This window comes from Protopterus annectens, chromosome 13.part0, assembly GCF_019279795.1.
Source record: "Protopterus annectens isolate FY-2018-M chromosome 13.part0, PAN1.0, whole genome shotgun sequence".
NCBI lineage: Eukaryota > Metazoa > Chordata > Ceratodontiformes > Protopteridae > Protopterus > Protopterus annectens.
Genome location: NC_056747.1, coordinates 259,578,485 through 259,594,661, shown reverse-complemented (window position 1 = coordinate 259,594,661; position 16,177 = coordinate 259,578,485). Strand labels below are relative to the sequence as shown.

General features: G+C 40.9%; 1 protein-coding gene across 1 annotated transcript in view; it reads right to left on the bottom strand.

Annotated features, from left to right (window-relative positions):
* The window catches only part of ABCA7 (ATP binding cassette subfamily A member 7), an 882,362-nt gene extending 866,699 nt beyond the window's left edge, over positions 1-15,663 (bottom strand). The window contains exons 1-3 of the mRNA XM_044053819.1: positions 15,539-15,663; positions 14,140-14,233; positions 10,631-10,772 (exon numbers count right to left, since the gene is read on the bottom strand). Coding sequence (XP_043909754.1) covers positions 10,631-10,772; positions 14,140-14,233; positions 15,539-15,604 — 302 coding nt within the window. The 5' untranslated portion in view covers positions 15,605-15,663. The remainder of the gene's footprint in view (positions 1-10,630; positions 10,773-14,139; positions 14,234-15,538) is intronic.
* Positions 15,664-16,177: the final 514 nt, after the last annotated feature.

Here is a 16,177-nt window from a genome sequence, read left to right as displayed (position 1 = left end):
GAGATGATTTAACAAATACCTTGGGAAGAAATGAGACAGGATTTAAACCATGGCTCGGGGCAGGCAATCACAAAACAATTTATAAGGCACTATAACATGGCAGTACTCAAGATGACACTAGAAAGACATCGATCTAATAAAATGTAACAAACAAATGAGGCACTAACTGTTGAACTTTGGTACATAGGTAGGTAACTAGGCTATCTGCCCGAAGGCATTTATAAGCCTAGCTGGAATGTGTTGGCTTTCACTGCCCCCTTAGATTAGTTCCCTGTGCCTCTGTCCAGAAGAGCCATTGAAGTGATCCCTGGGGTAAACTTTCTGTTTCCCATCGACTCATCAAGGTTTCACTTGAAGATGGTTAGCGAGGAGCTCTGCCTAATTTAGATTTGAATCTTGTTCCAGAGCATGGGAAGTCTCTGGGACAGGAATCTATCCCTCCAGCACATCCTAGTTATTGTTGTGGTGAGGTTTGGATCCCTGGAGCATGTGGCTCAAAGGGATATGGTTTTCTTTAGATGGAGCATGTCCATCAATTCTGGGTTGGACATGGCCTTGTATGTCAGGCAGAGATCACCTCTGAGTAGGTGGTATGCAACAGAGTACAGCTGGAGTTTCTTCAGTCGAGCTGCGTAGGGCATCTGCTTGAGGCCAGTGATCCTCTTGGTGAGGAACTTCTGTAGTTTTTCTAGTTGTTGCAGATGTCTTGTAAGGTACATCCCAAATGGGGCATTGTACTCTATGACGGGTCTGATGAGTGAAGCATAGAGGGGCCCAATGACCTTTTTCGATCTGGATGCAAACCCTTTTGTGATTAGGTGGGCCACATAGAAGGATTTTCTAACCACTTTGGCAATGTGATTATCAAAGGAGAGGTTACTATCTACTTGGGTCCCCAGATCCCTTATTACGTCTTCTGTATTTAGGGGGCTACCACCTATGTCGTAGTTTGTGGGTACTTTGTTTTTTCCAAAGGGGAGGACTATGCACTTTTTGGCTTTTAGCTTGAGGCCATGGTTTTGACACCAGGTATCTGTCTCAGTGAGACCCTTTCAGGGGATGTCTGTGTCAGCCGGAGAGTCAATTACAGCCCCTAGTTTTCAGTCATCTGCGAACATGGTCAGCCATTGTCCTCCTGTGCTTGCCTGTACCTCTGAGAAGTATATGCCAAACAGGAGAGGTCCTAGGACTGAGCCCTGGGAAACGCCACTTGTAATTGGTTTAGAGTCAGACTGAGCTCCCGCATCTCTTACCATGTGGGTTCTGTCCGTGAGCCAGTTGGCAACCCATCTCGTGACGTAGGGGTTTATGTTCAGGCTGGTGAGCTTGTCTATAACAGCCGAGTGGGGAATGGTGTCAAAGGCCTTTGCAAGGACTAGGTAGGCTGTGTGGACCACCTTTCCCTAGTCTTAGTAACTGTCTCAAAGAAGTCCACCAGGTTTAGGAGGCATGATCTGCCCTTAAAGCCGAACTGGGTAGGGTCCAGTGTTTGGAGGTTTCCAATGTCTCTGTTAATGAGATCCATGATGATGCACTCCATAGCTTTGCATACCAAGCTAGTCAGGCTTATAGGGTGATCGTTCCTGGGGTCCGTTGTGGCTCCACCTTTGCAGAGCGGAATAACCGTTACTGTACACCACTCTGTGGACATGTAGCCTGAGGAGAGGCCGAGTTTAAACTGTGTATAGGTGAGGGGTTAGTTCATCTTTGAGCTCATGTAGGACACAGCCTGGGACACCATCCAGTCCCAATGATGCTGTTTTTGGCTATGGAAAGGGCTGTTTTAACCTGAGTGTCCTATTTCAGGGACACTGCATTCTTCTGGTATAGTTATGGGCCCTTTTGGGGGTGAAGTTTGCACTGAACCTGTCTGCCAGGATGTTGGCTATAATTGGTCGGTTCAGTGTATTTTGTGCCATTCTGCACTAACTCTGAGCAGATCTGAGAATTGCCACTTAGATTCTTGACATAGCTAAAGAATGCCTTGTGGTTATCTTTGGAGTCCATAGCAATTTTTCTTTTGAAGCTAGCTTTGGATGCTTTTATGAGGGAACATAGTTTGTTGCCGATACTGATCAGGGAGGTCTTCCCTTCTTGGGATTTTACTCTTTTTCTGTACTAGTTTCCTCCTTCTATTGTATAGCTTGTTTATAGCAGGAGTCCACCAGACTGGTTTCCTTTTCTTGGAGGAGTGAGTCTTGGTTTTGTTTGGGATAGCACGAGCCATGCATTCTTGTAGGTGCCCGTTGAGTGCATTAGTACAGGATTTTTCAGCTTGGACAGCGTTATCCTTTAGCATGGGGGTGTTGAAACTTCCCACCTCGGTCTTAATGTGAAGTTTGCTTTTGAAAAGTTTTTCACGGTGGTTTCTTTGACCGGTGGTGATGGCGGAATGTGGATATCCAGAGTAATTAGTTTATGGTCAGATCTAACCAGTGAGGGGTTGACCTCCGGTGTGGAACTCCAGTCACCCATGTTGGTGATGACCAGGTCCAATATGCTGTCACCTCTGGTGGGGGTGTTGACCAGTTTATCCAGGGCATTTCAGTTTATAAATTCTAGGAAATGTTGGGCAAGGGAGTTCGTACTTGAGTAGTTCTCCCAGTTAATGTTTGGGTAATTGAAATCACCCAATATCAGAGTGTTTGGTAGGATCTTTATGTTTCCCAGTGTTTCTAGGAATGCGTAGTTGGGGTCCTGGGACATGGTGGGTGATGTGTAGCAAGCTATAGTTTGAATAGCAGTTTTTCCCATTGTTAGTTGCACGTGGATGATCTCTGAAGCATCGTGCTGTGCCACTAACCTGGAGGTGTGGGCATCCTTGATGAATATGGATACTCCCCTGCCTTTTGTATTTCGGTTTGGGTTCTGTGGCCGAAATGTAAGGTATGAGTTGCAGCCTGGTAGTGCTGGGGTGCTCTCTGGAGCCTTAAACCAGGTTTCTGTTACTGCAGATATATCGATTTTCTCCATACTGAGGAGTGCCTCGAGTGTGTGCATTTTGAGGTTTAGACTTCTGGCATTGGAGTAGCATTACCCTCAGTTTTTTGTTACTTGTGCTATTTACGGAGGTGGGTTTGTCTTTTGAGCCTTGCCTAAAAAAGGCACTATGGGGGTGGCAAGAGCCTTGGCCAGTATTTGAAAGCCTAAGGGTGACAGGTGCAAGCCATCTCTGGTGAAGCAGCATGGCTTATCGAGCATGTCATCCCAGGCTGACAGACACTGGTTCCCCTTTGAATGACACCAGAAGCTTAGACAATTGTTGCAATTGATAATTTATTCTCTATACCATGGTATCATTCTTGGTGAGGGCAGGATGCTACTCAGGGACAGGGTCATACTGGCCTGTGTTATGTGATCAGAGAGCTCCATGTCTCTCTTCATGTAGTCCAGGGAGGTACGGCTCAGGTCATTCACACCAACATGGACAATGAGAGTCATGTTTGTTCTTGTTTTGGAGTGACCCGAGTGCTTGTGTTATGTGGCGGATCCTGGCACCTGACAGGCAACTAACAGTAACCTTCTCCTTGTTCAGCCTAGTGAGTGGGACGTCAGTGTGCCCGACTGTAAAGTCACCTATTACTAGTGTGTTGGGTATGTTATTTTGCCTTAAGGGCTGTGATTGTGTGGCTCATTCGTTTTGTGAAGTATGTGTTTCATGGTTTGTGTTGGGGGGGTGGAGGTTGCTCGGATGTCTGCTTTGGAGGTCTCTTGCTTTTGTAGAGTTTTAGTTAGAGCCTCCGAGTAAGTTTTTGTGTATTTATGTGCATTTTTGGCCAGTGCTGGTTTCATAGGTCTATGTGAGACTGGGGGTGTGTTGCAAGTAATTCCCTTCTCCTCTTGACTACCTGGTCCAGTCTTGGGTTGAGAGAGCTTAGCCGACAGTTTGGCTACATAATTGCATCTCTTGCATGTATTAGTGCTTGGTGGAAGGAGGAGAGGGTTGTCTGTGTACATGAGGCAATTGTAACATTGCCTCAAAATGCTCAGATTCACCAGTTAGACTGGAGAGTACACCTGAAACTGCCCTATGGACATGCCTGGATAGGTACAGTGAACTGTTTTACTGATTGGCTGGTAAGGTCGAATAAAGAGCTTTGTCCTTTTCTACAGTATAGGGGGGTCTAGTTGTTGGTTTGACTTTTTGGCTTTTCCCGGTTAGGGGTTGCCACAGTTGAACTCCAGTCCGCTAATGATTGGCAGTCGATTTTCATGGTGCCGAGTTGCCAGCCCGACGCCCAACCTTCAGCAAAGGCACACCCATTCATGCATGTCTTTCGGAGGCCACTCGACCATGGGGAGGACATGCAGACTAAACACAGAAGGCACTCCAGCCGTGAATCGAACAGGAGAACCTCTTGCTGTGAGGCAACAACGCTACCGCTGTAGGGGGGGGGTCGTCTAGTGCTAAGGTTTATTAGTGCTTGTTATGTGTTTTGAGCAAGTGCCGGGATGAGAAGTGAATGATTAGAGTGCTTAAGTTGAAAGTTTGTCTAGTTCCAAGGGAAAAATTGAAGAGTACACTTTGTGGAGCCGGGAATAGTTATACCCTACCTAACTGGCGCTGCCCAGCACGCAAAACCTTGCAAATGCAGGTTTTATAACAGAGAAATGAAAGAGATAGAAATTAGCCCAAAATGGCCAATAAACTGCTAATTTCTGGGCTGAAACTACTCCTCCAGGGACAGATAAGGCTGCTCAAAGTTCCCTCTCTCACAGTGAACAGAGAAACTTCCTTCTATCCAAGTAAGGTATGGGCAAACACAGAAACTTGTAACACAGCCCTGAATTCAGCACTAACCTGAAAACTGGACTAAACTAGCTTAGAAAGGCGGGAAAACAAGTATTTATTTTGTTTTTTTTTCAAAAAATAAAGCAGATACAATCAAAAAAACACTTTAAATGCACAGAAATGGCTATCACACTTGAGTGTGTAGCCTACTACAGTTAAACAGGTAATTTAAACACAAAAACAACTTTGTTAAAGTGCAGGCAGTAAAAGAAATACAATATGTAGCTGAAACAAGCTTTTTAAATCACAGAGACTCTAGAAAATCGGCGTTTCAGGCGGAATTAGCTAAAGGCAGCAAGAAAATGCAGAAAAATATATATAACAGATGTAAAAAAACAACCTATCACACTTTAACTAATCCCGTTAACCTTAATTGTGTATGTATTTTTGTCAAAAATACATGCACAGTTAAGGTTAATGGAATTTTGACGAGGCAAGAGGCCCTCTGTTTCCAGTAACTAGTTCAAAAGGATTTAATGCACTCCCTAAAAGCAACATTGGAGTTTGGATATCTCAGTGTGGTAGGGAGTTTAAGTTTGGGATGGTAAATAGTCAACAAGGTCCTATGATCAGAATAGCCAAGTTGCAGGGTTGATAAATATAGTAACAAGAGAATGTTGCCAAGAAGTGCACTGTAAAAATGGGTAGTGCAAAACATTATTCAATCCCAAGGGTCAAGAAAACAAGAGAACATTTTTTTTGTTTGACCACCCCTGAAGACAATGTCCTGTTTCAAGGGCTCTTAAGTTTATTTTTTGTTTGTTGAACTTTCAGCTTGGCACAGTCAAGTTATTTTAACTGCCCCTCCCCCAAAAAAGTAACTAATAAAACCATTGAGAAAATGAGTGTAGTAATGTGCTTTTGTGTACTACAGTAATGCATAAACAACTCTGTGCTGTAAAGTACAAGGTAAAAGTTGTACAGCTTGTAACAAAAGTTTAGCCAATTCAAATACGACTGCCAACTACTGCATTAAAAAAGTTGAAAAACAGTCAATTGAAGTTGACCCTGATCTCTCTCTCCTTTTATATCTGAGGCAACCAAGAGACCAGTCAGCAATATTATTGGCTTTTGTGTATTAAACAACTGATGGGAACAATGGGCTAGTGGACAGACCCACCTATAACCCTCCCTCAAAAGAGATACAAACTGAGACTACAAATAAATCACCACTTGGTCCTTCCAGCCAAAGTCACTCATGTCTCCCATTTCTGTATTCTTTAAAAAGGACACTGGTGTCTCCATCCTGTCTCTTGACTGTCTACTCAGCTATCAATGGGAGACAAAAAGGGATTCACAGCTCCTTGCACAACTGTGTCCCAACAGGTTCCTTTTTTTCAGTGTAACACTGGGAAATACTTATTGTGGACTCAATCAGGTATAAGAAAATCCATTAACCCACAAAAACTCTCCCAGGTGGACAATGGACAATGTAAATGAATGAAATGCTTACAAAACTCATTATGTGCACATAGCAAAGTCAGACTTTAGTTTGACTGCATTACCTATGTGACACTGTGCATTTTTAAGCCACTGTACCGAAACCATTTTAGTTTTCAGTTCTCCCATGATACCTCATTGTAGCCTACATGAGACAATTTAGCTCACTACTCTTCCCAAAGTGCACAGCCTGTAACTTAAAAATGCCCTTATTCACTGCCTCACTTAACCCCCTCTAGATATTCTACCACCATCTTAAATGAGCCGGTTTTATTTTTTGCCATGCAGTTTGGTAGCCCATTCCATAAATCCACCACCTTATTTATTGTTTTTATTTTACATTTGTTGATCAGGAATGTCCGACTGAGCTAAAGCCCCTTTTCAGCGGAGCCCCAAGGAGAAAAGCTCCAAATAGTACAAAAGATAGAATAGCATAGACATATCATGGTAATTTCTAATCACTTAAAGTAGTTAAGTGTTTACAACTCTACAAAACAAAAGGCAGATTACAACTAAAGTATAGGAAAAAGTGACATGAAATAGATTTGTAAATTTTTATAACCAAGAGCAAATAGCAGTTAGTAAGCTGCGGTGGTACAGCGGTAGCATTGTTACCTCACAGCAAGAGGTTCTCTTGTTCGATTCTCGGCTGGAGCGCCTTCTGTGTGGAGTCTGCATGCCCGCCCCCGCAGTCGAGTGGCCTCTGAAAGACATGCATAAATGGGCGCGCCTTCGCTGAAGGTTGGACGTCGGGCTGGCAACTTGGCACCATATAAATCTACTACCAATCATTAGCAGACCGGAGTTCCGCTGTGGCGACCCCTAACCGGGAAAAGCCATAAAGACAAACAATGAGGCTTAGGAAGTTACATAGAAAGCAGTTGGGAGTTAGCGGTTTAATGCATTATGTATTACATAAACAGTAATTCCCAACACCAATACCAAACTACTAGCTTTGTCTACTAATATTCAACAATTCTTTATATGTACACCCTATCCGTACATGTGATATAGTTACAAAAGGCCATAAATTGACATTTTTCCTCATTTTTAACGAAGAGCACTGCAAAAGTTCCTCAGACTTCCTCCACAACAATCTTTTCCTTATTCCCTTTTCTGCCTTCCTTTAAACCCTCTGTAGTAGTAGTATTACTTCTTTATCTCTGCATGGTTTCCAGAAATGCATAAAAAATGTATTAGCAATCTCATCAGTGATGCAGAGTGAAGCAAAGTCTTTTGCCTACTGGCCCTGAATGCTGCCCTTTCACTTTCCCCTTGCTGATTCACTGCCGCTGTCAATACCACTTCCACATCCTTCTTTGATCAATCACCCCAAAAAAGAACCTCCGCTGTTTGTACTCTTCAGATAGATTATTGTACCAAAGCTGTACCTCCCAACACCTACCTGCATTAAACCTAATATTCTATGTTACAAACCAGTCTGCCAATCTTTCACATATTAGCTTATTTTATGGAATGCAAATGCCAGAAATCACAAAGGGTACAACCATAATTCAGAAATAAACAGAACCCTATATAGCAGGGCTATTACCCATGTCCATTCACAGTCCTTGATGTAACTATTTTCACTCAGAGATGGCTACAATGTGATTAGGGCTCAGAAGCCTTCAGTTAAGCACATTTGAGCAAATCATCCACAACCTTCATCTTAAAATATATAATAAACATCCACTGCTCCGAAAAACATTCTGAAATTCAAAGCACCACCGCTGAGGAACAGTCCCCTTCTGCTACACACTAATATCCCAAACTTTCTTCAGCCAGTAGCTCTAAAGTATAACAGTTCACAGTCAACATTTCTAGACCATTAAACCAGGAAGAATTGGATTATCATCATCATCATCAGCTATGATTCAGCCTTTCCGAATACCACCCACAACAACAGTAGCACTAGGAACTATTTCTCAGACTGGCTGCCACACTTACTTGGAACAAACTGCTGTGCTACAACACACCCTCATAATTCCTCCACTCATTCCTAACCTGCACGCACATAACCAAGGGGTGAAAGACAAAATGCTCCAGACTATGACAGAACAAGGAAGTTACACCCTTCAGAAAAGTGCTTCAAAGCCTGATGCAATCACCTATCCTTATCTGGTGAAAAAGCAACTACTGCCAGTTTTAAGCAGTGAGATTTTTCGCTGGAGTTAATAAAAAGAGATTCAGGCCTCCTGCATATACAACATCCACCATAATTCCTTTGGCGTTTTTCTTATTTGGCTTAACCTTGTACCAAACCAAATGACTAAACAAGTCAGTGCCTTGTGACTTAGTTGTAGCCAGGGAATGGGGTAGTTAACAGCATCTTTTAAAGACGGCCTGCGAGACTTGATGGTACAGCTCTACTACTCTAACAGATGCAGTTTGGTTACTGAAGCAAACCTTAAACACTACTCTGTATCCTCATGAACGTAGCCACCTATCCTCTCATTCACAAACTTTGTGACAGGGTATTGACCAAAAAAGCCATTTAACAGTTCTGTTTTCAACTGTACTGGTATTAGGGCTTCCACATGGCACAGTTCTAGAGTACAAACCAAAGCTTACTCATAACAGCAGTTGCACTTTTGAATACATCTATTCACAGTAGTTGAACTTCTGATAATGTTTTTTGTTGTGTCCATATGGATTGTGACTGCACAACTGAACATCCATCTAGCAAGGATAAGTACAATAAAATGTTGGCATTAGACAGCAAAAATCAACACAAATTAATATAAGAGAAGAAACTTACCAGCATAACTCTGAATGGCTAAGAGCAAGCAATCTGGGCAAAGGCAAAATAATGGGGGGTAAAGGTCCAAATCAAGACTAACTTTTACATATAGCAACTTTCTACGTTTATAAAAGCAGTAACAGGTTTTGCATTAGCACACATTTTTTGAAGGATACAAATTCTGAAACTCAAAGTTATGTCATTATTTAGCAACTGCAATCCTCAAAGATTTACCAAAAAAAGTTATGATTAATAGACCAAAAATCTAGATGGTTGAGAGGCATGGTTACTGGTATCATGCACGGTGTGTGTGTGTGTGTGTGTGTGTGTGTGTGTGTGTGTGTGTGTGCGTGTGTGTGTGCGCGTGCGCGGATGTGTGTGTGTGGAGAAAAGAGGCTATTACAAGTACAAATTTTCAATGACTGATTTGTATACACTGGTGGATTGCTTTTGATACACGTTCCAATATTGACCAAACCGCAAAATGCAACAGCCTGAACACTACTATTCAAACATGAGTGACCAAGGATATAAATCTGTCAAGTATATATTAAAACACTGTAAATAAGTAAAATTAAGTGCTTTCATCTGAGACAATCAAAGAATTAATCAGAATAAAATGAACAATTGAAACTGCTTTTTAAATACAAAAAAATCCATGTGACATCAAATTGATTAATCAATTATTTCATTAAAAGCAAACCACATTAGGTAAAACTCCCTTCCGAATAAAAATGTTCCAGTATTACACAACTCTGATCTACAGAAATGATACAATACACTGACCGTTACAGCTTATCATGGCAACAATGTATCTGGTCCCCACAGAGATAATGCATTAATAATAAACCACTGATGCTATGCACGACAATTTGTTTTTTTGCACTAGCCACTGTTGCCTCAACTTGACATGCATGCAATGATATCATTGCAGAAAGCTCCACTGCACATGCCCGTCTCAACCTTAGACTCGACTGCCTGCATGCCCTCAAACTTCAAAGACTGTGAACTCCCTCCATGCACCATGTGAAGAGAACTGAAAATCAACTGCTCCTATCCTCACCACCCCCTTTCCCAGCCAGCCTTGCGGCAGTCAGGATACACCCAAAAAGAGCTCAACATCCCCATAAATGGAACTTCTCTCCTGTAAAATTAGAACCATTTTTTTTCTAACACTTATGTTCACAAACTATTCAATGACTCCAAATTATAAGAATTACTTCTCAGTCTACTTCGTCACAATTGACTGGAACATTCACAAACTGTATATACAACAGTTACATAAGCCACTTCTCCTGACATCAGGTCTTAAAAAGTAGCTATGTGCTCATCAGGGTCACAAAAGCATTCAGGATTTTTTCTATGGACAGAGAGCTACTTTGGATTCTCCTAAATATTACTTTTGGAGATGGTCCTTTTCTTGCTCACATTCCTCTCTGCGTCTAGGTTTGCAGCAGGATTTTGCTGTCCAGTGACTCGCAGTTAGTCTTTAATGGGACACTAAAAAGGACTTTATAGAATATGAGAAGTGGTATATCCTAGTGCATTAATTTGCTGCTCAACTTCCATATGGCCTGCCATGACACTTTGCTATCTAACACAGCATACACACACACGTTTTTCATTTAAACCATACTAAAAGTACAGGTAATACGTACATGGATTTGTTGAAGTTTCCAACAACTCCTGGAGCCTCGCCAGGTGTTGGATAGCGGAAGCATGGATTGTTTGCATTACAGAGGAGTCCCTGAAGCCATGGTAATGTGCCAGCAGAAGGCAAGGCTTTGTTTGGGAAGTGACCTAAAAGTGGGGGAGAAAAGTTATAAGCAACAGAGAAAAGTGTAGTTATTTATCAACAGTTCAAGCTTTTCCTTACTTTAGTATTGTGAAAAACACTGTACATTTGCATTTTTTTGCATGTAAACATTTTGAATATATAATTCTCCTTGCACAGAACTAGGTGCTCAGTGATATGATACTAATAGCAAGGAGTCGAACAGCAAAGCCATTACTGGCTTGTGCAGGTTGTACAGTCAGATTCTATCCCAGTTACAAACACCTGGACACAAAAGTCTGAAATGTATACAATCAATCAGAATCAACCCCCTCCCCCCCATTTTGGACATGGGGTCAGGGCGTAACCAACAGTGACAGTGACCAACATCCACAGCCAATGTTCACACTGCTAGGTAGCTAGCCCAAATAATCACAGTTGCTACATACTTTTTATGGTGAAAATCAGGGATTTGGAATTTCAGACTAAATCCCATACTGAAGTCCTTTCAAATGGAAATTCATTAGCTGCAGTAGACACCAAATCAGGCAAAAATAGGCAAGTGAATCAGTCAATACCAAGACTTTGGTTTTGTAGTTACCATTTTCCAACTCCCAGTTCCTTTTAAAAGGTGGCCTACAATGCAACAAAATTTACTGAGTTTTCACAATTTCTTACAACTGACTATGCCGATCCTGTTTGCTGCTTCTGCAGTTTGCATTAGAGTTTACCACAATGTGGCAATTGTTTTTCTTCACTTCCTGCCAAGACAGTAGGTAACAGAACAGAAATGAACCCCATTTACTGTCTAGTGATTATAATGCTCACTTACACAACTACTACACATAAATTAAATTAAATAAACAAAATCATGTATTTATAGTTTTAGTTTATTTACTGGGGTAGAGCACTGATCAGCCTGGGCAGCATCAAAGCAAGTTACACAAACGTGTGTCAAAAAAAAAAAAAAATTCAATACATTTGCTTTTTAAATATTACCTGCCAGTAATGCTAAAAGCAAAGTCAACAAATATTTTTCCCCATCAGTGGAATTCAGCACATAAATTAACATAAAAGCAAATACTGTGCAGGTTTGCTGGCTCTAAGATCGGTAGGGTGCATTATAAAGTCCAAAAGCTCAATCGTACAAACTAAACTAATAAAACACGCTGGAAGCACAGAGTTGCTTAAAAAAATTAAGACACTTTCTTTAAAATTAGGTCAGTATTCATACTGTCTACATCCCATACTGTGTCCATCCACATCACTCTACAGTTTTGTTCAATTTAGTCAGCTGCAGAAATTGTACATAATCTAGCTCCAGCAAAGAGAGGGATTAAAAAGTTCTATATTTATTTCCAAGTTTTCAAACATAGCACAAGTTTGGCCCCGCCAATGAATTGATGTTCTAGGAGGACGGATCAGGCAAGGGTCAAAGGGGAAAGGATTTTTTTTTAAAAATCTGCTTGGATTACAATATCCATGAATTTTTTTTTTTTTTTTACAGAGAAATGGGGATTTCCTTTTCCTCTTCAACAAGTTAAAAACAAATACAATTGTGATTTGCAGAAAACTAATGAAAAAAGTGACAAACACTGCTGGCACATGCATACAATGGTGCATGCTCACCACACAACAGTTTATTGGGTCAGAGTGTTCTGAAGATGTAATGTCACCAGGAAAAACCTGTCACTGAACACATGCAGCATTATAAAGTCAGGAAATTATACCACCACTATAAGACAGAGTTGTAACAGTAGATTATAATCAGTTCACAGAGATGGAAATGCTGTCCCACATACTGTAATTCCACAATGCTTACACATTATCAATAGTAAAAAACAAGTTCAAGGTACCCAAGAAAGGTGAAGCCAGCCAAATGGATTCACTCAGTGCAGCTTTAATATGAAACACACATACATTAACGCATACACATCTGAAACAACAGCGTTTTCGTTTCTATCAAGTAGACCATCAGATGTGGATAGACAAATGCATTAAAGGTTTTATGCATATGTATGCATTAATGTATGTGTATTTTATATTAAAACTGCACTAAATGGATCCGTTTGGCTGGCTTCATCTTTCTTGGGTACCTTGAACTTGGTTTTGGCAATTTTTTAGTGCCTTTTGTTGCTTTTTGTGGATTATTACACTATCAATAGCCCAACATAACTTATTTTTAAAACCTGAAACAGTTAAACAAAACCACTTGGAGTCCCCCTAACCTATCACCTTATTCAATCCAACAATACTTTTGGTCAATGTGGTCACTTTGGTGTTGCAGAGGAATAAAGCCCTGACTACAGTCCAAGTGACCAGAGTTCAGTAAGTCATTCTGGCACTTGATAGAGCTAGTAGGGAAGAAGAGTGTCCATCCTGTGTGTGTGTGTGTGGGGGGGGGGGGTGAAAGGTTGAGCGGAATGCACACAGCCAGAAGCCTTTGAAACAGTGAAGCATCATGGTGCATGTCCTGGGGAAGGCTTTTGGCTCACCAAGCCACCACCTGAAGGTAGCCTTCATTGGTGACTGTACAACAGAAGCACACATCTGTCTCCCTCCTGGCCAATTGGCTCATTCATTTCCCTTCAACAATGACAGGGCTGACCAGGAAGGGCCATATTTTGATTGTGGATCACTAGTCTTTCGAAAACAAGCATGGATTCGAACAAAACACCATCAGATGTGGACGCTGAATCTGTCGGAAGGTGGCTATCAATCACACACTTCCTCATTCTTTCATATGCACAATCACACACAATGGTGTCAGAATTTAACAGTACTCGGGCAGTAGTAAGTAAAAAGGAACACAGCAACTGGCAACATGCAGTGAACTGTAGTGTGGAAAATGGGTACTCATTAAAACAAAAATTGAGATTCAATAGTGAAAGCACATTCATTCCTTAAAAAAGCAGCACTTTCTATCACTATTTTCTTAGACACCATGTTTTCAAATAAAAAGCAATACTGCATCTGTTAACTGCAGACACTTCCTGAAAGACATCTGTAAGAGTGCCAAGAGTGGCCACTGCCCAGAAAAATGACAACCTTCAATTTCAATTCCAGGCAGTACATCAGAGGACAGAACATGACAGCTCTGATTTCTAGCAAATGTCTGAAGAAATCTCTTTTAGCAAGTACAAATCACAGCCACGTTATGTGGTTTCCATTTTGCAGAACTGGGTACCATAGTTACATCATAATCTCTGCACTAAATGCAACAATATAATTTACTGCAAAACTATCTCAGACAACCATGACTAGCAAAGAACATTATTCTTTTTAATTCCATTTATAATGGTATATAGCAGCCTATGAGTTAAGAAATGAGAAAAATTGAATAACAAACGTCCAAAATAAAGAGAAGAAAGGGAAACTACAGACAATACTCACATTCATGTTGCTGGAATGGTGGGTGGGACCGTCGCACAGAGATCAAAATGAAGAAAAGGAAGAGAGGCCACAGAAGTTCTAGAACCAGCTGTATCTGATCAGGGAAGAAACAGATAAAAAGGCAGTTCAATGATAAAACAAACACTCAGTACAGCTAATGCAATACCACACAGTATAATGGATGTATTATGTGACCTGATAACTTTGCAAAGCACAAAAAAATATTCATGTCTCGCTAGACAGCACAGACTACAAAGACCATAGAATGTTATGGCTATTTTTTTTTTGTATCATACAATATCCACCCCCTGCCCTTGTACTTGGTTACTTTATAGATTCTACCTCATCAAGGTTCTTCCACTTTTTGTTTATTTACTTATTTTACTGATAGGTGAACTGGACTACTTCTGCCCTTTGTCAGCCATGACATAGTATTAATATATAAAAATCCAGTCAAAAGCAAACTACACAAATACAGTAGTAAGGTAGCTTAAACAAGACAAATATGCATACTTATTGCAATTAAAGCAATTAAGTATACCAGTGCAAGCCCCACAGAACATGATCTTTGCATTTTAAGTAAGCACCAATATGCATCCTTTAAGTAACAGTACCTGCACAACATCATTCTATGTTTCTGTTAAGAAAAGCTAGTTTTGTGGAGGAGGAAGACAAATATCATTAGGGTAAGAGCTCTAAACTCTTGGGTCCCTAATATAGAAAGCATGGGCAGTTTGTTAAACAGCAATTTGGAACTACAAGAGGCACACACAGCGATACGCTGGTGTCACAGTTCTTGCACTATACTAAAGTAAAATCAGTGTCCCTGTGTGCTGCAGTACTCAAAGTATACTAATTTATACTGCAACACACACTCCCCCAGGTGCTGCAGTAGTCAAAGTGTACAGATTTATTCAGCAGCAAACACAAGGTTGCTTTCCTCTGTAGATAATATGTACTGACCCAGTTTCCCTAATAATGGGTCAATGCTGATGCGGTCTCTTGGGTGGCCCTATTACAGGTTGATGGATTGTGTTCTACAGTGTTTGTAACCTTTGCCTGCTCTGTCTTTTGTGGTAGTTACTCTTCCTGGATCACACAAATGTCCCTGCTCTTTTTACCAGTGTAACAAATTCCTGCCTCATCCAGGGGTCCACCCTTACAGTACTGTATCGCAAAACTATGATCTCAGTCCAAACAGCCAGAATGCTTAGTGTGATCACATATTTCAGGACAGTACTATATTTTCTCCAAAATAAAACGTTCAGCTACTCTTCTTTAGGTAGCCTCCTACTATACACCATTCAGTGCATCTTCCTACATTAACATAATTCTGCTGTGTCCCAGTGTTTTTATTTACAGGTAATTCCTCAAGAATATAAAATAATACAGCACTCACCAGCTGTCTTTTTCGATATACAATATTCTTCCATAGCAGAAGCCATAGTTGGGTCTGGAATCCCATAGTCCAAGCCAAAGTAACTTTCAATCTGCCATTTTAGGGCTTTTCCAAATACAATCTGCTACCCTAAGAAAAAAAAAAAAAAACATTAAAATTCCTGTAACTGGAATACTACTGCATTGGATAGTACCTACTTGCACTCCCATGAGTCGAGCAAGATCCTGTATCACTGTGCAAAGAACTTAACAGTATTCAGCATTACATTTAAAATATGTTCACTATAGCACACAAGAAAGCATAGATTTCTTTGAGTTTGTACTCCTTTTTTCTGCTATACCCCCTTCTTTCAAAAAGCAGTATATAGTATATTCATCTGATTTAATAATGATTTACAGGTCTGTTCTTCATTCCATGGTACAGGCACAAATTTCCCTACTTCTACCCTTCAAGACAGATCTAGTGAGGAGGTGCACTGGTTACCACAGTGCGATGCATGGATGTCAATACTATCACGTCCACAAAGATTTTTTCCTGTTACAGCCTGCTTTTTGCAAATGACAACTGAAGAAATACTGCTGACATGCCAACCAACAACACATCTCATTAGTGACTTCATTTCAGGAGAAATTAAATGGG